General features: G+C 40.0%; 1 protein-coding gene across 1 annotated transcript in view; it reads left to right on the forward strand.

The window, feature by feature from the left end:
- Grxcr1 (glutaredoxin and cysteine rich domain containing 1) overlaps window positions 1–23,691 on the forward strand; it is a 116,151-nt gene that overhangs the window by 60,597 nt on the left and 31,863 nt on the right. The window contains exon 2 of the mRNA XM_021163673.1: window positions 7,012–7,254. Coding sequence (XP_021019332.1) covers window positions 7,012–7,254 — 243 coding nt within the window. The remainder of the gene's footprint in view (window positions 1–7,011; window positions 7,255–23,691) is intronic.

Raw genomic sequence — 23,691 nt, forward strand, 5'->3', positions numbered from 1 at the left:
GCCCTTTGGACTTGCAAACTTTATATGCCCCAGTACAGGGGAACGCCAGGGCCAAAAAGGGGGAGTGGGTGGGTAGGGGATTGGGGGGGTGGGTATGGGGGACTTTTGGGATAGCATTGGAAATGTAAACAAGGAAAATACCTCATAAAAAAGAATATAATAGAAAAAAAGAAAGTAGGTATATTAAAATGAGAAAAATATACTAGATTATTAACTGAAACCACTGCAATCACAAGGTGATTACAAAAGGAAAATAGGAGGGTTGGAATTATAGAAGCAGCACAGGCTATGGCTATTTGAAGATGGGAGGGGGCAATAGGAGGGATTATGACTCAAGGTCTCAGTTCCCCTCAAGGACCAAAGCAAGGCTTTGAAGGTCATTTGGCTCCGTTGTCACCTTGATATTTGCTCCCAGGAGACGTTTGACTCCAGTCTTGTAAAATCATGTTTGTTTTTCTAGGACATTAAGCTTATAGTTATTTGCTGTAATGAAATCAATCAAGATGCTATTTAAAACTTTACCATGAAAGCTTATCATTCATAAATCCTGTATTGGTCTTTGTAGTTTCATACTCTTTACCAAATAAAATGGGATATAAAAACAGCCTCAGTCAATAAATAGTTAATGAACTCACATAAAGTCATAAATTGTATTATTTGGATTAAGTACCTGGTTCACTATTTTCTAGTGGCTTTAGGCAGGACATGCTATGCTGTGACTCAATGTTTTCTCTTTTGAAGTTAAGATATTAAGAGTTCTTGTCTTACAGCATTAAAGGACTGCCAACTCCTAAAACACACACTTATTACACACAATTCTAATCTCCCATAATGCTCTACACTAATTACTTCTATCATGTGCCATACGAAAATCAGAAAATGAAAAATTTAGTAGAAGTTGGGACTACTAGCAGTTACACAGTCCAAAGGACAGAAGAGTTAAATACAGAAGCCCTAGAGGGAGCTAGGGACGAGGAGTCTGCCCGAGGCTAGGTTCAGCTTTCTGAACTTCTGAATTTTCAGTGGCTTTGTTTCCAGTTCTCAATCTATTCTGGGAATTCCACAGAGGCTGAGATCACTTCTCTCCACCATGCTTCATGAAAGTACGAGCTAAAATGAGGTTCTGCAGCCCCCAAAGTAGGTTTTTATCTCATCCAAATGCACAGAAGGAAAATGGTTACATTTACCTGATTAGTCAAACGTTTTCCCTGGTGTGGAAAATTGAGGACATTCTCATTTATCATTGTTTGGTTATTTGGGGGGATGAAAAGAAAGGGCTCTCTCTCTCTCTCTCTCTCTCTCTCTCTCTCTCTCTCTCTCCCCCCTCTCTCACCTGTGTGTGTGTGTATGTATATGTATGTATATAATTTATGTATTTACATCTCAAATGCTGTTCCCTCCTGGTCCCCTCTCACAGGGTTCCTCCTCTCCTTGTCTCTTTGCCTCCAAGAGGGTGGCCTCCCTTTGTGTCCCTGACCCTGGTGCATCAAGTCTCTACAGGATTAGGGACATCCTCTTCCATTGAGGCCAGACAAGGAAACTCTCTGCTGCGTATGTGCTGGGGGCTTTGATTTTAAGGGAAAATACATGGTCTTCTAACATGTGAAAATGATTAGCATGGGGCATTCTAGCCACTCATTCTGATGTAATTGTTCAGTATTTTTTCTGGGTTTGCAAATTGTATATTTCAAAGGGTGAGAAGAAAATAGGCTTTAAGAAATATCTCTGTTTGCAGGATGAACCTGATTGATTTGCTGTCTGGCTTTTGTTGTTGAGAACCCAGGGTTTTGGGACTGGAAGCTAATGCGTGTCATTATCTTGGCACTTCCCTTGATATAGATTTTTGTCTGTGGAGATGAGAAATATCAAGTACCAATCAATAGTGTTCACAAAACTCCCAATGGAGGCGATTTTATTCATATGGGAAGAGAGGCTTTAGAGGAACACTTGTTTCCTTTGAAGAAGAGGTTTTAGATTTAGACAGCAGTCTGTCCCCTAGTCATAGGCTTGAACAATAATGACACTGGCATGGCTGTAATGTTTTATAATTCATAATGTATGGCCAGGTACATTTTACATAGGACATCCCATTTCCCTCGAGGCTAGATTGTTGTGACCCCCATATTAAAAAGGAGAGACCCTAATCCCAGAAAAGTCAACTGTCTGTCATGCTCACATGGCTGTCCCATTAGAGCTCTCCAGGAGAACAAGAGCAACCGTCCATCTCTCTGTGCTGTTTTGTCAGCCCGACCTACACAAGCTAGACTCCTTTGGGAGGTAGAAACCTCAGCTGGCAGGGAAGATGACTGACCACATGATAAAGCAGGCTGAGCAAGCCACGAGGAGCAGGGCAGTATGCAGCACCCTTCCAGGGCCCCTACATCTACATCAGCTGTTCCTGCCTCAAGTTCCTGTTCTGTCTTGGATGCTAGAATATAAGCCACAAGGTGAAATAAAATCTTTCTTCCCCAAATTGTTTTTGCTCATGGTATTTAATCATAGCCGTAGAACCCAAACCAAGACACAGCCGTTATGTGTCTCTGTACAGAAAGGTATTTATGTCCAGCAAAGGATTTTAATATGATGTTAGCCTTGGACATATGGGGGTTGTGAAGTCTTCTTAAGTTTTGCCAAGTTGGATACCCAGGAAAACCTCAATATAGTTGAAAGCAACTGTATCTCTCCATAATTTTCAGAGCAAAAAACACAAGGGAAAAAAAGGGTGGATGTCAAATAGCCAGGTAGAGAGCACAGGGTTAGCCTTGCTCAACCTCTCTGCCTTGCTCAGCTCCCCCCACCCCAGACTTCATGGTGTCTGACTACATTCTTTTCTATACTCTTTAAAATTCAAATGCAAATTTCCTCTAGAAACATCTTTGTATACAGATCCAGAAACAGAACTTGATCAATTAGGTTTCTGGGTACCCCCTGGACTAGAGCTCTATGATCATAGCCGCTAAATGCCAAAGCCGTGGTTGAGATGGGTTTCTTAGCAGTACACAGCATTTGTTTCTCAAACAAAAGTTTGAACAGGGCATGGTGGCTCATGCCCATATCCAGCACTTGGGAACTTGAGGCTTTGTCTCAAAAACAAAGAGAAAAATTGTTCCAAATAATTAGACTGTGTAGGTCTGTATTTTTTTCTTCACATGTGAAAGAGTACATGGGGTATCCTTGAAACCACATGATGAATACAAATCTAAAGGCTGTTGTGGACAATGTCAGCAATTGGAATTGTCTGGATACAGAGGAATAAGAGGAAAGGCAGCATGAAGAGGCAAGAGCTCTCTAAAGGGGAGGCTTGGTCAAGCTCTGCTTACTGCTCTGGGCTGGAAAGCAAGTCTTTCCTGCTGCCATGTTCTTTGGGTTTTCAAAAGATTAAAGTGCAGGTTTTCACCTGAAACCTTGAGCTGGCTTGGGGGTGAATGCCAGCATTACATTGCCACAGCCAGCAGCTTTCTGGTGGGAGAAGGAGGCTTCTTTTCTTCCTCCACATAGTCAGACATGCTGCAAGATCAGGGGTGTCTCGGAAGGGCTTTCTCTGAACAGTCATTTTAATTTTAGTGTGTAGGATAGTATGGAATTCTCAGTTAATGACTCGGCCAGTTCAGCAATCAATCTGAACAAATAGACAATTTCTTGGGAATTCATTAACATTTTTCTTATACAGGCTTGGGAAATAAACCAACTCGAAAGCCCTTCTTTTAGAAATGTTCACCTGCAGAGAGTGCTGGCTCATTTGTACATATGACAAAGTGGGTCGCTGAGAAAAGGATTTATGTGGTAAAAAATTTCAACATGACTATTTCCACGTGCCTAAAAAATATGAATAACAATTGCCCTTAGTGGGAGATTTGGTTTGTAATCATTGCATAACAGTATAAGAGCCCACCATTGAAGCACATATCGGTGTGTATCTTTACTTGTGACCTTTAGCTTATAGAGCAGGAAGGAAGCTGATATGTCAATGGCATTTTATATTAGCAATGAGATTTTCAACACAACATATCTTTTGTTGAGTGTTTATTAGGCACCAGATTTTCGTTATTTTTCATTTGTCAAAGAATCTTACTTCACAAATGGTATAACTTCTTGATTTTACGAACAAGGGACTCACAATGTTCAAGTATATTTAAGTTAAGATTATTTAGATGCTAAGAGAGAAATGAACAAAATTGATCTAAATTATAGGAAAGCATAGAAATTATTATTATGTCCCTACTATATGCCAGATTGTGTTATGGTTTCTTAGTTCTTAGGAAAAACTTAAGTCCCTGATTTAGTAGAGCTCTAATTTATTTGTAGGTCCTGGTAGCAAGCAAATAGTTTGCATTGTATAATATTCCATAGTCCTGCCTACTTTAAAGGAAAAGATTAGGTAAGAGACGGGCTCTTTTGTCGATGGTGTACGGAGAACTGGTTGCCTGGGGGGTGGTGACATTTAAACAAAAGTTAAAAGTGGAGGGAGAAGCAGGCATTTCCAGGACTGTCCATGTGACAATCACATCCTGTTATAACTTGCCATTCAGTTCTCTACCAGTGTCTTTCTTTGGTTATTTATAACTTGCAGGGTCATATGATACCAGGCTCCAGAAAGGGCACACACTCTGCTCTGACCTTGGTCCCTTTCCTCGGAGTTACCTGGGCACCTTAAGCTTATTAACAGGCCTCGATTTCCTCATCTGTTAAGTCTAGGTCACAATTTTCATTACATATGACTATGAAACTAATGCACAGGAAGTTTCCAGAGATACCTTGAAGATGCAGTAAACAGGAGTCAGGGCTATGTTTAAATGAACCATTTGTGTCTCATAAAGAATGTGGAGACGTTCCCTTCTTTAGCGCTCTGCACCTACACCTTTGAGAATTAGGGTGAGTGGTTAATTATTTAACACAATGTTAAGATGCATCTATTAACATACATTGAACTAACTACAAGTATTTGCAGAGTCTCATGAAGAGGAAAAGCAAGCAAGGAACAGATAAAGAATGTTCTGCCATTTGCAGAAGCCATAGCTCTGTTCCATTGCTGGCCTGCTGATTAAAATCTTCAGACTGGCCTGTCAGGTCATCCAGAAATCTGGGTCTGGTCTCAGAGTGCTTTCTGATGTGCTATGTAAGTTAAAGCTAATCTCTTGGCCTGCTTGCTTTCAGGAGGAGACAAAGGATCTCTCACTTTACTTATCTCAAAGGAGTCTTTCAAAAAAGACAAATGACAACACACACACAGGCGCACACACACAATCTCTGAAAATTGTACCCCAGTGTGATATAACTTACTGCTAAATGTGGGATATAATTTCGTAAGGAAGCAAAGATTCTAAGTCACAGTCTACCTCATGGACAGTGGAGTCTATCAACAGAGTGTGAGTTAGTAACCACTCTGGTATGAAAAGGGAAAGGACACAATAGTGAGGTGCTGGGGTTCAGTAGGGTCCAGTGGGGGAGCTGGGGAGCTCCCAGACTTTGGACGGGCCACTATCTAGTTTTCCACGCTGACTTGGTTGAACCTATATAACTCTGTCATCTAGTCAAGATCCTCTCTGAAGCTAGAATTTAGATTCATGATCCCAGACAGTATCATCATGGAAATTTCACTAAGAATTAAATACATTAAATTTGTTGTTAGCATTGTGTATGCCACTGATGCTCAAAGAAGTTTTAAACGGATGATGATGATGATGATGATGTCTTAAGACAGGAATTCCTCTGGCTTTTAGATCTGGATTCTTTTAGGTCTTGGAGGTACACTTGAGCAAGGTTTTGAAGACTATCAAAAAGTCTATTCAACCCTGGCTAAGACCTAACAGGCAACTACTGTAAACAGTCCACTGGATTTGCTCCAGGCTGAGGGGCTAAGCCTGTGTCCCACTGTACCTCTGAACTGGACATATGGGGACTAATTCCAAGGGCTGATTCAGTGGAGTGAAGGCTTCCGAATGCCTAAAGATGAGTGGAGATGCTGATTCCATTTCACAGTGCCTATTGCATGGCCAGGGCACACAGGCTGACTCAGCCCCTCAGACTCACTCATACCCATTTTCTCCCTTTCTCTCTGTTTGCTCCAGATTGTGGGGAAGCTCCTAGGCATCTGCACGACTCAATTTTGAAACCTATACCAAGGAGAAGTGACCTTTCCTTATTGCTCTCTGGGACTCTTTGAGATCGGCAGACTTCTCAGCAGTGCCCTATCTATGCTGTTCTAGGGTCTTCCATCTTTTCTATCCTCACGATATTCCCATGGTAACCCTCTGGGAGGGAGGAAATGGATAGTGTACCACTGAGGAGCTATTTTTAGATTTCTGCCCAGATGCTTTGACAAATCTGTTGAAGGATAGAAAAATGAACCAAATATAGACAATTTTTGTCAACAAAATTATTATTTAAAATTTATATCATAAAATTGATCTAGACAGGCATACTTCTAAATTATACCTAATATTCTACTCTAATATATAACCACATTCCCTAACCTCAATTTATCCCATGTTCATTCAGCCTTTCTTCTTAGGCTGAAGGAGTTGGCAGGAATATAAATATTCAGAATGTGGCCTACATAACTCTTGGAAAACCATTTGTTTAGATCCTGCTACCATTAGCACTGGCTACATTTGTGTGGTGCCCATCTTTTGCAACTGTGTCACTGACCTTTCTCCATCTTTCTGAAATGTTAATATGATTCAGTGCTTTTTTTTTTATGTCATGTATCTCCCATCTTCCATCTTCACCCTTTGCCATTTTTTGCCCTTTACATATAATAAATAATCACACATAATAATAAACCTATACTCTACATATGACAGAAAACTTCCATTTTCTTCCATTCTACTAAAGAACACATCTCAGTCTTAGAAACATATGGCTGTGAATTTACAAAGTGCCCATTTAACCTTTGTGAGTGTCTTTAATGTACAAGACACTTACCCGAAGCTGCTAATTCAAACTGTGTACACACAGTAAAATCCAAGACAGTAAAGCAAACATAGTTACACCTCAATGTTTTGCTTCCAGCAGCCATCAGCTGACCTGGAATTTGACCGTGTGGTAATTTATACAACCTGCCTTCGTGTGGTGAGGACGACCTTCGAGAGATGCGAACTCGTTAGAAAGATCTTCCAAAACCATCGAGTAAAGTTTGAAGAGAAAAACATAGCTCTAAATGGTGACTATGGGAAAGAGTTGGATGAACGATGCAGGAGAGTCTCTGAAGCTCCTTCCCTTCCTGTTGTCTTCATTGATGGCCACTATCTTGGGGTAAGTATACCACAGAAGAAAACTGCTTTTGCGTATGTCCCACCTATGAACTGTATGAAAAGATGACCTGTGACATGACCGCTCGGACATTTGCTGTTTGGATGAGCTCAGGCCTAAGGGTTTGGATTCTTATTCTATTCCAAACAATGTGCTGCTGTGTCGTTCATCCTTGCAGAATAACAGTGAGATGAAGTCAGTGTGAAATTGCTTTGTTGAATAGCGGTACATTCCTGACATGCTCAGTTAACTTCGACTTCCTAAAACTGACCCAAGATAGAACTACGTTTTTTAGTGTAAATCAAGATTTAAGTATTTTTAAGAGAAACATTTGTAAATTTTAATTCTCCATATTCAAATAATCAAATAATTTCTGGCCCAATGACAAAAATACGACGACTGAAATGAAGTCTGGAGCCAAAATTATATCCAATTATTGTTTCATATCATTTTTGAGTTTATTAATAATGGCAGTGTGACTTAGATTCACACAAAGCAATAAGCAGAGAGAACCCAATTTCCAGAAAAGCAACAAATCTGCCTCCTTCTTGCTCCTTGAACAACACTGTTAGTGTCCTTAACACCCTTGATCTCCAAACACACTTGGGTAAGACACCCCAGGATGAGAACAAAAAGCCTAAAGGTATAGCAACCACTGAGTCGTGTAGCCAGCCAACTGATCCCTTATCAGAGATCAAAGATTTTCAAACCTTAGAAGGATGCTTGGGTCTTGATCATGCTCAGCTTCTGATTTTAACTTTTAACACTGAGGTACTGAGGAAGAAAAAAAATCTATATTGGGGAGATGTCTGATTTGTTTCAGGGAACTTGTGTCTATTAGACTGGCTACAGGCATAGTTATTAAATGGAAAGATAAATGCCAAGAGTCCATGATTGCATAGCTATGATGACATGAAATTTCATTTTAATCAGAGCTGAAAAAGCACAGCATTTTGAAATGGAGGATTTTTGACTTGAAGTATTGATCTACCTGTGTGTTTCACCATTTACTCTTAGGTTCCAGAACTATAATAGTGGCTGTGAGAGTGGTGTTAAGGATAAGGACATTGATGGTGACATCTGATGTTGCCTTCTCAGCTTTCAGTTTGGCATATGTCTGATCCTTAGGATACTCAGCTCTCAGCCCTCCTGTGGCTGCTGGATTAGAAGGAAATGATGGGCTCAGGCAGCCTTGTTTTAAATACCTGCTCTGATGAGTAAAAGCTTTGGATTCAAGTAACATAGCTGACCAAGGAGAATGAGTCTGGGTTAGCTCTGTCTGACATTCAGAACTCTTGCTTTGTGTAAGACTCCCTTGAGTAACGGTATCTTACTGTGTCCTAATAGCAATTAGAATAGGGCTTGGCATGAAGTAGATGTTCTAGTGAAATTAGATTAGCTACAGGACTTGGTTATGTAGCTTCAGTATATCTATTTCTTCTTTCCCTGACTTCCTTCATAGACAAAGGAGGAAAGAAGGTGATTGCTACAAATGAGGTGAAGATCTTTTCAGGTACCTGGAGAACATAACTTACAAGGATTACAGACTGTGGCTGAGGATGTAGTTGGCAGAGTGCTTGCCTAGTGTGCACAAAGACCCCATTACTGCATAAATTGCGTACAATGGTAGAGGTCTGAAATTCTAGTACTTACACTTGGGAGGAGGAAGCAGGAGGATGCAGAATTTCAAGGCCCTTAATTGCATAGTGAGTTTGAGGCCAATCTTAGACTCATAAGACTCCATTTTAAAATATAAGAACAGAAAGCAACAGGCAACAAAGATAGATGGAAATTTGCTTTTAACTAGGGAAGCATTCTGATAACGTAAAAATTTCCCAACGTACTGTGTAAGTTCAATTTCAGTGGAACTGTATACAGCTAATGGAAAGCTTCGGGCAACATCAGGTATAAGGTGAGCTTCGCTCATATGCTGTTCTTGATCCATTCTATTGCATTCAGAATCCAGAATACCTAAGCTGGGCATGCTATCGAGGCAGTGCACCAGGCTGTGATACCTGTCTCATCATTTGTTTTTCAGTTGGAGGGACAGAAGGTGATTGCTACAAATGAGGTCAGGATCTTGGCTCTTTCCCAGTTGAGTTTTCCCTCTGATCTCTTTATGTGCACACTCAGCATCTAGGAGAGAAAGGCCACAGGGGTAACTCTGGTGCTTCTGGATTGTAAAATGCTGCTCTGCACCTGGAAGGAGTGAGTCAAGTTCTGAGTAACTTGTGCAACCACTCTCCTCCAAACCCAGGCAGCTGTTGTTTGAATCTCGATGAAGAAGCATCAGTGGCATTACACTGCACTAAGATGGTTTTCCTCTGCACGATTCATGGATCTGAAATGGAAGGATGCCCTCTGCTGGGTTTTGGCAGCGTAGAAAACTAACTTTTAGGGAGGAAAATTCAGCTGCTGCCCTAGTAAGTTGGTGATTTCCCTAACATCTGTGGTGTTTTGAACAGCTACATGAAACCACTTCAGTTAGCTTGAAATTAGGTGAGTGAGAAGAATTGGGATTTGATTGAGGAAGGAGAAATGGAATAGCTAGAGAAAGGGAGAGAGACAGGGACAGAGGTAGATGGAGACAGACTGTGGCAGTGAGGTTGGGCAGGGAGAATGGAGAGCAGGGCAGTCATTGGTAACATCCTTGCTAATCTACCATCATCACCAAGCCCCAGGTGGATGCTGTTGCCTGAATTCATTGTGTTCTTCCAAGGGAAGTCAGTGAGCTCATGAGCAAGAGAGGAAGAATCTATTAAAATATTTTTCTTCGGTTTTTTACTCTAATAAGCTAAAAGCCAAAGCTGGAGACAATGTAACACTTAATTACTTTAGGAAATAAATTTTGCAGAGTGTTTTCTGCAAATGGGGTAGTGGGGGTGTGTTCTGCTCAGAAGTGGCTTAAGCAATTCTTCTGGTGTTTTGGCATCGGAATATAATCTCATAAAAAGATTATGTTCTATCTAATACCTTAGTCATAGGTAAACTTAGACGTTCCACCAAGAAACAGGCTAGAAATCATGATTTTTCTGGACCAATCATCAAACCTATAATGGAAACTAGCAGACTTCATATTGGAACGAGTCTACAAACAAGAATGAACATAAGGGGTATCATGACAAGATTGCAAATACAATAAATTTAATACTAGTCCTTAAGTAAGAAAAGAGGAAACTTTTTAAAAATTATGTATTTTCTTCATTTACATTTCCAATGCTATCCCAAAAGTCCCCCATACCCTCCCCCTCACTCCCCTACCCACCCACTCCCACTTCTTGGCCCTGGCGTTCCCCTGTACTGNGGCATATAAAGTTTGCAAGACCAGTGGGCCTCTCTTTCCAGTGATGGCCGACTAGGCCATCTTCTGTTACATATGCAGCTAGAGACACGAGCTCCTGGGGTACTGGTTAATGTCATATTGTTGTTCCACCTATAGGGTTGCAGTTCCCTTTAGCTCCTTGGGTACTTTCTCTAGCTCCTTCATTGGGAGCCCTGTGATCCATCCAATAGCTGACTGTGAGCATCCACTTCTGTGTTTGCTAGGCCCCAGCATAGTCTCACAAGAGACAGCTATATCAGGGTCCTTTCAGCAAAATCTTGCTGGTGTATGCAATGGTGTCAGCGTTTGGAGGCTGATTATGGGATGGATCCTCGGGTATGGCAGTCTCTACATGGTCCATCCTTTCATAAGAGGGAACTTTTTGAAGCCCTGTTAGTATCTCCCACCCCTGAGATCCTCTCAGATTGCACCTGAGTTTGGAATCTGGTATGACAGATATTAAATGAAATTACAGAAGAACTTAATTATTAAGTTTTATGAAGGGAAATGCACACAGGGTTCTCACATGGAATCTGGAGTCAGATTTGGATGAAACCTTGGGTGTCTTCTTGTCTACTCTTTGCTTCATTCTCAGAATCCTTTTTACATGCCCCTGAGCATTTGGCAGTCCTATACTTGATTTATTAATGAGTCTGTGGAATTATTTTACATAGTGAATGCACTGCATACATTCCCACTTGTAATGAACCGGGGTTCCAAGTTCTTTATATCATTACCATACTAGTTAAGTTTTAAAAGTGCTGCTGCTGGTGCTGCTGCTACTACTACTACTACTACTAATTACTGCCGTTCCAGTGCTTGTCAAATGACATATTTTAAAATATTGTTTGAAGATTTATTTGTTTTATTTTATGAATATAACTGTTTTGTCTACATATATGTATGTGCACCACATCCCTGGCATAGTCTCATGCATGGTGCCCATAGTGGTAAGAAAATGGTACAGCATCTCCAGGAACAGATGTTACTGTGGTTGTGAATCACTATGTGGGTGCTTTGGAACAGAACCTGGGTCCTCTGCAAGAATAACACCTACTCTCAACTACTGGTTTCTTCAGCCTCCATGAAATGGTATATTAATTTTTTTGTGTTTTAAATTTTTATTAGTATTAGCATATATTAACTATGCAAAGTAGTGTGTTTTATTTACACAGCATTTTCAGATATGTATTTCATATGTTTGGACCATAGAAATATTAAGCAGTCAAGTGTTAACAATAATGTTTTCACTCTATCATGTTTTATTACCTTACTTATTTAAATAAATTTAATTGAATACATTTAATAAATTTATTTATTTTTTTGTACTGGCTGGTTTTATGTGTCAACTTGACACAAGTTGGAGTTATCACAGAGAAAGGAACCTCCCTTGAGGAAATGCCTCCATGAGATCCAGCTGTAAGGCATTTTCTCAATTAGTGATTAAGGGGGGAGGGCCCAGCCCATTGTGAGTGGTTCTATCCCTGGGCTGGTAGTCCTGGGTTCTAAAGAAAAAAGCAAGCTGAACAAGCCAGGGGAAGAAAGCCAGTAAGCAGCATCCCTCCATGGCCTCTGGGTCATATCCTGCCTCCAGGTTCCCGCCCTGTGTGAGTTCCAGTCCTGATTTCCTTTGATGATGAATGGCAATGTGGAAGTATAAGCTGAACAAACCATTTCCTCCCCAACTTGCTTCTTGGTCATGATGTTTGTGCAGGAATATAAACCACTGAACTATGTTCCCAGTCACTCTGCTTTTAAAAATTTGACATACAACCTTGCTAAGTTGTTTAAACTAGCTTCAAACTTGCAGCGTAGTCCAGGCTTGTCTTGAATGATTCTCCTGTTTGTGCTTCCAAAATGCTTGGATTATAGAATTGCATCATTAGAATATCACTCTTTTAATGATATAAAAGTATTACACATGTTGAAAAGAAACTTGACCCTAATGCCCTTTGTCCAATGAAAATGAAAACTGTTCCTTTTTTTTGTTTTTTGTTTTTTGTTTTTTTTTTGGAGACAGGGTTTCTCTGTATAGCTCTGGCTGTTCTAGAATGTACTTTGTAGACCAGGCTGGCCTCAAACTCAGAAATCCACCTGTCTCTGCCTTCCAAGTGCAAAACTGTTCCTTTATCCTCATATCTAAAACAGTTTTTTATAATAACATTGGTCTGTCTTCTTTCTCCATGGTTCCTTAAACTCTGACAGTACAGTTATACTCATTCTTATCAAACCACACTACCGGCTTTAATTGCTCCTTAATGCTCTTAAATCTTATATGTTGTTTTCTCTCTGGGTTTGACCTTGTTCTTCTAGCAGAGGCAAGATTTCCTTTAAATGTCTACAGTCTATACCTGATGATAGCGAGGGTGGGATCAGTTAAAATTCCTGCAGATTTCACAAGAACTGGTTCCCAAGATAAATCTCTTTCCTTTTGTGTTGTTTGATATATTTTATTAGTTTTCCTCTAAATATAGTTTATATATATGTATGCTTGGTTATTAGGCCATGGCTAAGACTTCTTGGAAACAAGGCCTGTGTGTGTAATATTGTTGGTGGTATTTTATAATTTTGACTTCCTTTGTACACATGGTACTACCATTATTCTTTAGATCAGGTAGCAAAATCAACAAGACGACAACAGCAGCCTCATCAAATGTCTCAAATTTTAGGATTTGGACATTGTTAGCATGTGACTATAGTGGCCAGCTTTTGTTATGTAACAGACTACCCCTAAACTTAGAACTTCGAATCAGTTCTGTAGGTGGCAGTACTGGGGATTTGGCTGCTCTCTGTGGTTTGTACTTGGCTTACTTAGAACTGAGTGACAAATCTTTTAAATTAAAAATTAAAACTATTTTCCAATAATCTATTAATTTTATTCACTTTACATTCTGTTCACAGCTCTGATCTCCTCCCAGTTCCACCCTTACAAATCCTTCCTCACATTACTCCCTTCTCCTCTCCTTAGTGACAGGGAGTTCCCCTTGGGTACCAACCCACCCTGGGATGTCTAGTCCAAGCAGGACTAGACACATCCTCTCCCACTGAGGCCCAGCCAGGCCACACAGGTAGGGAGAAGGAGATCCAATGACAGGGAACAGAGACCAAGATAATTCCCACTCCACTTGTTAGCTGACCCACATGAAGACAAAGCTGCATATTTGCTACAATATGTGTAGGGAGTCTATGTCTAGCTCCTGCATGCTCCCTGGTTGGTGTCCCAGGCTCTGTGAGTCCCTATTGTCCCAGGTTAGTTGACTCTGTAAGTCTTCTTGTGGTGTCCTTGACTCCTCTGGATTGCTCACTTTTTTTTTTTTTTAAAGATTTATTTATTTATTTATTTAATGTAAGTACACTGTAGCTGTCTTCAGCCGCACCAGAAGAGGGCATCAGATCTCATTACGGGTGGTTGTGAGCCACCATGTGGTTGCTGGGATTTGAACTTCGGACCTTCGGAAGAGCAGTCGGGTGCTCTTACCCACTGAGCCATCTCACCAGCCCGGATTGCTCACTTCTATCCTCCACTCTTCCACAAGACTCTCTGAGATCCGCCTGATATTTGGCTGTGGTTCTCTGCATCTGCTTCTATCCATTGCTGGATGAAGCCTCTCAGGAGACAGTTATGCTAGGTTTCTGTATGCAAACATAGCAGAGTATTAATCATGTTACTGGTTGGATCTCTCACATGGCATGTGTCCTAAGTTGGAGCAGACATTGGTTGGCTGTTCTCTCAGCCTGTGATCTAGCTTTATCCCTGAGCATCTTGCAGGTAGGGCATATTTTGGGTTGAAGGTATTGTGGGTGGGTTGATATCCTTCTCCTTCCAGAATGATAGTTTTTCATACGGTGTCTCCATATATACATTTAGTTTGCGTTGTTTTTACCACCATATCCCCTCGCTTCCCTCTATCTCATTGTGCCTCCTCAAATGTACCATCCCACTGATTTGAAAAGGACCTGCAATCAAGTCCAGCTTGAAGATGGAAACGGACTGTACTTCTTTGCAGCATGATTGTCTGTGCCTATATTTTGCTATGTCTCTGAACATACAATAAACATGTGCACATTTGTGGTCATACTGGCCACAAATTAGAACATTGCTTTATTTAATCTAAGGCTTTGGGCTGATCCAAATGTGTTCACTGCTACCCTACATTTTCAGGTTGAAGGACTAGGTACTTTTGATTGAGCAAAGCTTACAAAACTTGAAAATGCCTTAACCTTCATATGCCCATAAAGTGTGTTTGTGTTTGATACTGAAAACCCAGATGTGTGGGTGTAAATCAAAGTACCATTTTTTTTCTCAAAATTTCACACCCACACACCATCAACTTTTTACCTTTTCAATTCTATAACATTACCAACAGCATCCTGCTGTAGCCTTGACCAAATTCTCATTTTCAGCCTCACACTTTTATCTGCTTTTTACCTTTTCATTCTAGTCTTATTCTCATAGAAGAAATGCTAACTTCCTTTCCCCTCTGATTTGAGTGTGTGTGTCTGTATTTATTGCTGTGCAAGTGCATATGTTTGCATGTGCGAGTGGAAGACTGAGGTCAACCTCTGGTGTCCATTCTTCAGGAATGCTTCCTACCTTGGTTTTTTTTGACAGGGGGTCTTTCACTTTCTGGAAACTCTGTTAAGATCGGTTGGTCTGTGAGCTCCAGGTATTTGCCTCTGCTATCCATTGTTGATATTACCAAATGCACTCCACTATAACAGGAGGCTCAAACTCAAGTTGTCATACTTGTATGGTGTCTTAGTCACTATTCTATTGCTGTAAAGAGACACCATGACCATGGCAACTCTTGTAAGAGAAAACACTAAGCGGGGCTTGTTTATAGCTTCAAGGCTTAGTCCATTGTCATGGCAGAGAGCAAGGCAGTAGGCATGAAAGGCAAGATGATGGAGAAATCTGAGAGCTACATCTTGATTCATAGGCAGAGAGAATGAGACTTGGTCAAGCATGGACTTTTGAAAACTAAGAGTCCTATCATTGGTGACACACTTCTTCCAACAAGAGCATACCTCCTAATCTTTCTAATTCTACCAAACAGTTCCACTCTACACCACAGAAACTAAACCTTTAAGTATATGATCCTTTCAGAGGGTGGGGATAGGGAGAGTCATTTGTATTTAAACCACCACACGTGGCAAGCTCTTTACTAATTGAGCTATGTCTGCAGTCGAGTGCCTAAGCTCTGACTGTAAATTATTGCACATCCTGCTTCCGTCAACTCAAAGTTTTGAAAAATCAGAGCAGTAAGTACATTGAAACCTGTCAGTGCACAATTCAGTTATTTGCTCCTGAAACTTAATACCAATTGAAAGAATTTTTGAGGCAGGAAGATGTAGTATTCTAAGTTCTAAGACAGAGTCACCTTCACCCACACTGAAGTGGAAATTTCTGGTTTCTTTGGAAACTCAGTTGTGTCACATGATGTTTTTCTGGAAGCTGTCTTGTGAGAGGATGTTTTTTTGAAGCAGACACATGAGAGGATGTTTTGCTGAATTAGACAAATGAAAGGGCATATGATGCTGTGCTGGAGTGGATGCTTGCGAGGGAGAGTGATTCTTAGAAAGAGTATAAATGTAACCCCAAGGATATGAGAGGTGGCTCTTGCATTGCTATGCCATGCAATGCTTCTCTGGCCTCACTTCTCTGGTCTTTGACAGTCTTCACTTCATAGAGAGAAACACATCAAAGAACTTCTCATGGTATTCTGACTGATTCATGCCATTTCTCTTGACTCATGCAAATTTTGTGGAGCCTTGCAGTTACTTCTGAAGAGAGCCAGTGCTACTGATTCATGCTTGGTGTTTGTTTCTGAGCTGGACTGCTGATATCCTGACGACGAAGATGGGAATCACCCCAAAGAACTACGTCTAAATAGGTCCACAACCCTCTTTTTCTAATAATCTTCTTTGCTACCTCTGGTTGGCAGACTAGAAGGAGGGTTGAAGTGTTTAAAAACCCTAATTAAAGTAGGTTTTGAAAATCTAAGCATTCACCACAGTGACTCTTTAGAGTATTTTCTGTCTCTCTCATTTTGATCATTGAAACACATTGTCACAGTGTGTCACAGTAGCACAGGACTTTGTTCTTCTTGCTGCTGTAATTCTCTGCATGGCTGGATACCTATGAAGTGCCTGGTGGTCCATTTTTCTTTCTTTCTTTTTTTTCCTTTTTTCTTTTGGTTTTTCGAGACAGGGGAGACAGGGTTTTTCTGCATAACCCTGGCTGTCCTGGAACTCACTTTGTAGACCAGGCTGGCCTTGAACTCAGAAATCCTCCTGCCTCTGCCTCCCGAGCGCTGGAATTAAAGGCATGGACCGCCACGCCCAGCTGGTGGTCCATTTCTTAATACTCTGCAGAAGGTGTGAAAGCCTCAGGCTTAAGTTGGTGCACTGGAATTGTCCACAACAAAAAAACCTAACGTAGCTCTGTGTGTTTGAAATTGGGCTGCAAGTTAATATAGGCACATGTCACAGCATGTAATAGAGCCCCTCTGGAACCAAATCAGTGCTTCTTAATTTAGATATTAGTTACTATTCTCCATCTTACTGGAGAAGAAATATACTTGCATATTTTCAGTGTTATCTTAGACTTAAAACTTTATGCAAAATGTGCCAGATACTTTCTTTTATTGAATTCACGAATGTGAGTAAGGTGAGTGGGAATTGATAGGGAAAATTTCCTACGCATTCATTTCTAATCAAACTTGAGGTCAGTATCACAATGAAGAAAAGCGTTATTGGTTAGCTCAATTTGGGCTCTAATAAGCCAAGGTTTAGTGCCTTCTCAGCCACCAGAGGGCTCTCTCACAACATAAAAAGCACTAAATATATAAGAAAACAGAAATAGGATAAATCATTTGTAATACATCTTTCTTTAGACACAAATCAAAATAAATGTCTTAAATATATGAATTACAATTAAATTTCAAATCCATACTTATTTTCAAGAAAAAAAATCAGACTAGAAAGAACAATTTTAAACTATTTAAAACCTTTAAAAAGTTGTAAATATTTTGTAACTTGGGGCTTTATTCTGGGTCAAACTTTTACACCATTCATTTATCTTCTGACTGGCAATTTAAGGAAAGTGTGTGTGTTGATTCAGAGATTGTCTGGCCCTTAGGACTCATTTCTGTAAACACAGAGTTGGTACTGGAATATTCTACATGATTTATAATTGAGCCGATATCTTTCACAGAGATTTAGCAAACTGAAATGGTTGAGTCCAGTTGTAGGCTTCCTTCTGCTCAGGTATGGTCAGGGTGCACTATGTTGTGATTTTGTTTTGCTTTTAATCACACTTTGTTCTCTCAGTTTGATTGAGCTCAACCCCCAATACCTCTATCTATAAAACCAAAAACAACAAAAAATTAAGCTAAAGACCTGGCCATGTGTCTTATCCAAGTTAGTATCAGATTAGAAGGATGAGTGTAATGAGTAAAATGGAGTGTACCATCTGGTCAGCCCCAAGAGCAGAAGAGTTCACGAGCTCTTTGTAGGGCTTCTTTAGATGGGACCTCGTAGGAAACCTGGAGGTGCTGACATTCATGCCCTGCAGAAGCCAGTGTGTGCATCCATTTGTTTTGACTGTCGGCCTTTCTACCTGGTCCATCTTGCCCACTTGAGGCATTAAGAAGGCTGGAGGAGGAGCTTCTCTTTTCAAGTTAATCTCTATGGTACCCTAATAGCTCCATTCTCCTTTTCTTTGACGGCCATGATGGAAATGAAAGGGATTTCAAATTCTCCTCCAAATGTATACCACATCTTCCATTCTACGTACTTTATTGTATGCTACATTTTTACACTTGAAAGACTAAAAATAAACAAAAGTGTTCAATGGAGTAACTTGGAGAAAAACACTAAACCAAATGTCTGAACCTCTTTTTAGCTAGCTTATGTCATTTGAGTCTCTCCGGCACTTGGCAATCCTCTGTATGGAGTATCTACATTCAGTAGAACATATGTTCTTTTTGCACAGTCTGTACTGTACCTGAAAGTTTATCATTTTGAAAGCTTGGAATAAACAGACTGTCTAACTACTGAGTGAATAGTGAGCTCTCTTTGTGTATACAGCACTGTAAAGTGTTCTAGATAGTCCAAAGACTTAAACACACAGTCCCTCCAATCCAGGCTAGGAATTAAAAGTGCATGTAATGTTAAGTAAGGGTAATGAAAACATGCTGCCTCACTTGATGCTATACTATTTGTGGTAAGGACTAAATTAACAATAGAACTAAGTCTATTTAGAAAGAGGAAGGAAGAATACACACTTTAACTAGGAACATTAAGGAAGATTCCAAAAAAGAGGTAGCCTTTGGGCTGTGCTTTGGAATATGCATAAGATTGTAATAAGTGGGTGGAAATGTGTTCCTGGTTCTCTGCCATTAATTCTCCTAGTATGGACTTTCAGGAGTAAATAATGATTGCTGTGCCTGATTAATAAAGATCCTTGGTTCTCTCTAACTCGGTGCTGGGAAATAGCTAGGCAATGAAACCTAAGATGGAGAATCTCTATCAATTCAGTGATTTTTATTTATTTATTTTTAGATTTTAATGAAACATCGGCATTTAAGTTAAAAAATATTTTGTAAGATTTTCCTGAAATAGAGCAGATTATTGCAATTGCTTTCTATTGTATCTGACTTTCTACTGGGGCAGTAAAATCAAAGACCAAAGCCAACAGAGTCCCTTTCCACTCCCTCTCTGAGATCATGAGATATTTCACATTCATTGGAGTGTGCTGTGCCCTGGAGCTTGAAAAGGGCCAGGAGTGAACTTCAGTCTTCACATTTTCCCTTGAGTGATTCCAGAGAGTGCGTGAGACAGGGACCTGGGACCAGGGGGAACTGGAGTCTTCTCAGTAGCAAGATGTTCACTGAGAATCTGCCTCCCACTGTCTATTGAGCTCTGTCACCTGAGGAAAGAGGACAAGACCTATTCCATGATTTTTTACAAGTCAGAATAAGAAATATATCAATTCCCTTCTCTCACTGAGAAGCACTGATGCAGAACAACACAGAATCTTAGTCATTTCCTAGACAAAGGGCACAATAAAAATGAAAATAAGCTCTGTTGTGAAGATTGCCACATTCAGTTGCTCTAGGGACAACAAGACTCAGGATAAAGAGCAATTTTTTCACTATAATCTTTCAGGGTCATTAAACATACTTTAAAAAATAGTTTGCATGAGTAAAAGTGTTAGCTTTATATAAACACAGAATAAAATGTTCAGCTACATTTCTATTCAAAGAAAAGAGCTCATTTATCTGCACTTCTTTTCATTCTTCAATGACTTGGCATTTTGTGAAGTTAGTAGCTAATATGTGCATGAAAATCCATTGCACTAAGCAGGATCCTTGGAGAATTTAGAAGTCACAATAAGGAGTGTGGTCTTCATTTACTAGAAGTTTGAACCAAGACTGAAAAGATCAATGGAATATCAACGTGCAACTTACTATTTATCAGAATGTGATCAAGTTATGATGAGAGGGGGAAGTGATGTTGAGAGTTGTAAGGGAAGGCTTCTGGGCATATTATTGATCTGGAGACTCCCCTACAGGATCAAGGTTTGAGGGCTTGGAGTGAGGTGGGGCTTACGAGGTAGAATTAGGCCAGATGAGGCAGGGATTTGAATGTTACAACCTGGTCTGTGTTCTTGTCCTCTCCTTTGATTCTTGTCTCTGTGTCTGTCATGTGAACAGCTGCAATACAGTTCATACACACAGTGGCTGACTGGTCTGTCATCTGAATGGCTGTAGTACACCCTCAGTGGTTGACCCAGACCCGTGTCATTCAGTCTTGAATTGATGAACTGAAAATTTCTGCAACTGGGAGTCAAAAGAAACTTTCCTTCCCTTAAGTTTCTTTTGTCAAAAACTTGGTCAGAGGCATGAGATAAGAGAGACACAGAGAGAGAGAGAGAGAGAGAGAGAGAGAGAGAGAGAGAGAGAGAGAGAGAGAGAGAATCTAATCATTCTTTCAGAACCCATTGCTCTGCAGATAGAATGAGTCTTCTAGGGGGATGGACTAAGGCATGTGAGAATGTGATCCTTTATGTCAGTGTTCACAAAAGAGGCAGTCAAGAGCTATTTCTGTTACACGAAGCAGGTAGGCCTTGTTTGTATGCACTCTATTTTGACTGTGCTAGAAAATGACACCAGGACATATACCCCCTTATATCCTATCTGCTGTGAATATCCTTAAAAGGATCTGAGATGGTAACATATTTTCAAATGGTTTTATACTTTTTGAAGGTATGTAATTAAAAAAATTATTTGCCTGAGCGTTGTAGAATAATCATGGTTGCACCATTGCTGGTGTTTGTATTACCAGTTTCACCCACCTTCATATGATTCTTGTGTTGGTAATTTAGGGACATTAGAACATAATGCCACATATTGAGTGGCTTAAACAAGAAATCTAGAGAATCAAAATCCAACATTAAGATGTCATCATGTTTGATATCTACCAGGGCCTCTGTACTCAGCTTATAGATGGCTGCCTTCTTGTGTCATACACACTTTCTCTGTCTTTCTTTCCTCTTCCAAAGACACTAATGTTATTGGGTTAATGTCCGATTTACGAACTAATTTAGCCCAGTTATCTCCTTACAAGTCCTGTTTTCTGTGACTGGGGAGATAGTTCAATGGGTCAGAGGGTTTAAGCTGAAGATGTGAGTTATTAAAAGCCAGGAATACTCAGTGTTATGTTCCATAATACTCTCTGGGGTTACACCCAGTGCTGGCTGCAGAGGCAGGAGGATCACAGGGACTTGCTGGCCACCAGCCCAGCTTGTGGTTCAGTGAGAGACCCTGTCCCCCCAAAATAGGGCAAAAAGTGATAGGGTAGGCACCTAATATTCTCTTCAAGCTTCTGCAAGCACACAAGCTCATGCATCCACATACATGTGTGCAAAGCACACACACCACACACACATACATATATATGCACTTACATATACATGCGCACAGACACAGAGAGACAGATGGACACACACCCAAACACACACCCACACACCACAGCCCTGTCTTCAAATATAGTTTGTCCCACTCCATTGGTATGACATGAGGACCTTATGAAGAAAACAGGTCTATTTAGCTTACAGTTCTAGAAGTTCAAAAGCCTATCACCTCAACTCTGGTGAAGGGATATCTGATGGAGTCGTCACTATATCCAAGGCACATGTGGAAGGGTTCCATGCCAAGATTAAAAACAAGAGCTTTGGGAGAGGGCAGGCTCTCTTTTTTAGTAATGACCCAATTTCTAGGGAACTAATCTATGTCTAACAGATCAGACTGACTCCCATGTACAGCAACAATGTACCCATAAAGTTCCCACGACCTTCAACTAGGTTTCATCTCTTAAAGTTTCATCACCACAGTGGAGACATTGATTTTTAGGTACAAAGATTGATTGTGTGTGTGTGGAATACATGTTTATGCTGTTGCATGGGGGTCAGAGGGCAGTTTGTGAGAGATGGTTATTTCTTTCCATCATTGGGCTACCACCATAGATGGAACACAGATTGGTAGGACCAGCAGTGATTGTCTTCACCAGCTCAGCCCTCTTGTTGACCCCTCTTATTATCTTCCCACTTTTTCTCTCCATGTCAACAAATCAGATGATTCTGTTCTTGTAGACCAGTGCTTCTCAACTTTCTAATGCTGTGACCCTTCAACACTCCTCATGTTGTGGTGGCTCCCAACTCTTGTTTTGCTGCTACTTCATAACTGTAATTTTGTTACTTTTATGAGTTGTAATGGGAATATCTGATATGTGTGATATCTAACATGTGACCCTTCATGGGGTTGAAACCCATATGTTGAAAACCACTGTCTTAGATAGTTCCTCTGATCCTCAAGTCTCTCAAAATATTATTTTTTCCTGCCATGTACAGGAAACTTCCTGAAAGAAATTGGGACACCAGGTGTAGATATAGTATACTTCACCATATTTGTAGTATTGTTTGCTAAATGATTTCAGTATTGTACAAAACTTTGAGTTAATAATTAAAGAAAATAATTATTTGAAAATTCAATAGCTTCTGGGAAGCCGAGTACAGACTAGTTCTAAGGTAATTCTGGGCTTTGTAATTAATTGACTCTATTGCAGCCTTTATTATTTTCTGCTTCTTGTCTACCTCTGATATCCACTGTGCAGTTTCTTGAGTTAGATTACTTCCTTTTTCCCTCTAAGGAATGGAAACTCATTGATGTGAACCTATGTTCTAAAATACCTTTCAAGATACAAATGAAGTTGATCTGTCACATTTTAATTTTCTCTGTAATTAGAGTCAGTAGAGATTTTGTTTTTGTTTTTGTGTTTTTTACTTCCTATAAAAGTTCTTTGGAGAATTTGTTAATTTTCAAGAAGTGAATGGATTTTTTTTAGTAGTCATTATTTACAATTTTATTACATCGTGGCCAGATAACTTTGCAAAGAATATATTCCTTTTACATTTGTATGTATGTGAACATAAATACAATTTTCAAATTGTATCTTCATTTTATTTTATGAACTGACAGAGGTCTATGTAGTCCAAGCTCACCTCAAACTTACTGCATAGCCAAGGGTAGTCAAACTCCCAATCCTCCTACCTCCCCCTCTTGAGTGCTGGGAGAACAGACATGTACCACCACATCCTGCTGTTAAGTTATATTTATAATTGCATTACCCACATACTTTGTTCTTGTCTTAATAAAATATTTTAATAATAAATTATATATGTATAATATATATTTACTGTACTTATCTTCAGATACTCCAGAAGAGGGCATCAGATCTCATTACAGGTGGTTGTGAGCCACCATGTGGTTGCTGGGATTTGAACTCCTGACCTCTGGAAGAGCAGTCAGTGCTCTTAACCACTGAGCCGTCTCTCCATCCCAATATAATACTTTTTTTTCATCAAATGCAATGGTGTGATTTTTTCAGTCTGGGTTCACATGTTTAAATGTGCTGATGTGTTTGTTGATAATCCGCTATCCTTCTGCTTTAATATTTCACTATTGTAATATAATATTTTACCATTATAATATGAAGAGCTTTAGTCAATTAATGATTTTGGCTTGAATTTGTCTGTATTTCATTTTAATACATTT

Source organism: Mus caroli, chromosome 5 (assembly GCF_900094665.2).
Source record: "Mus caroli chromosome 5, CAROLI_EIJ_v1.1, whole genome shotgun sequence".
Taxonomy (NCBI): domain Eukaryota; kingdom Metazoa; phylum Chordata; class Mammalia; order Rodentia; family Muridae; genus Mus; species Mus caroli.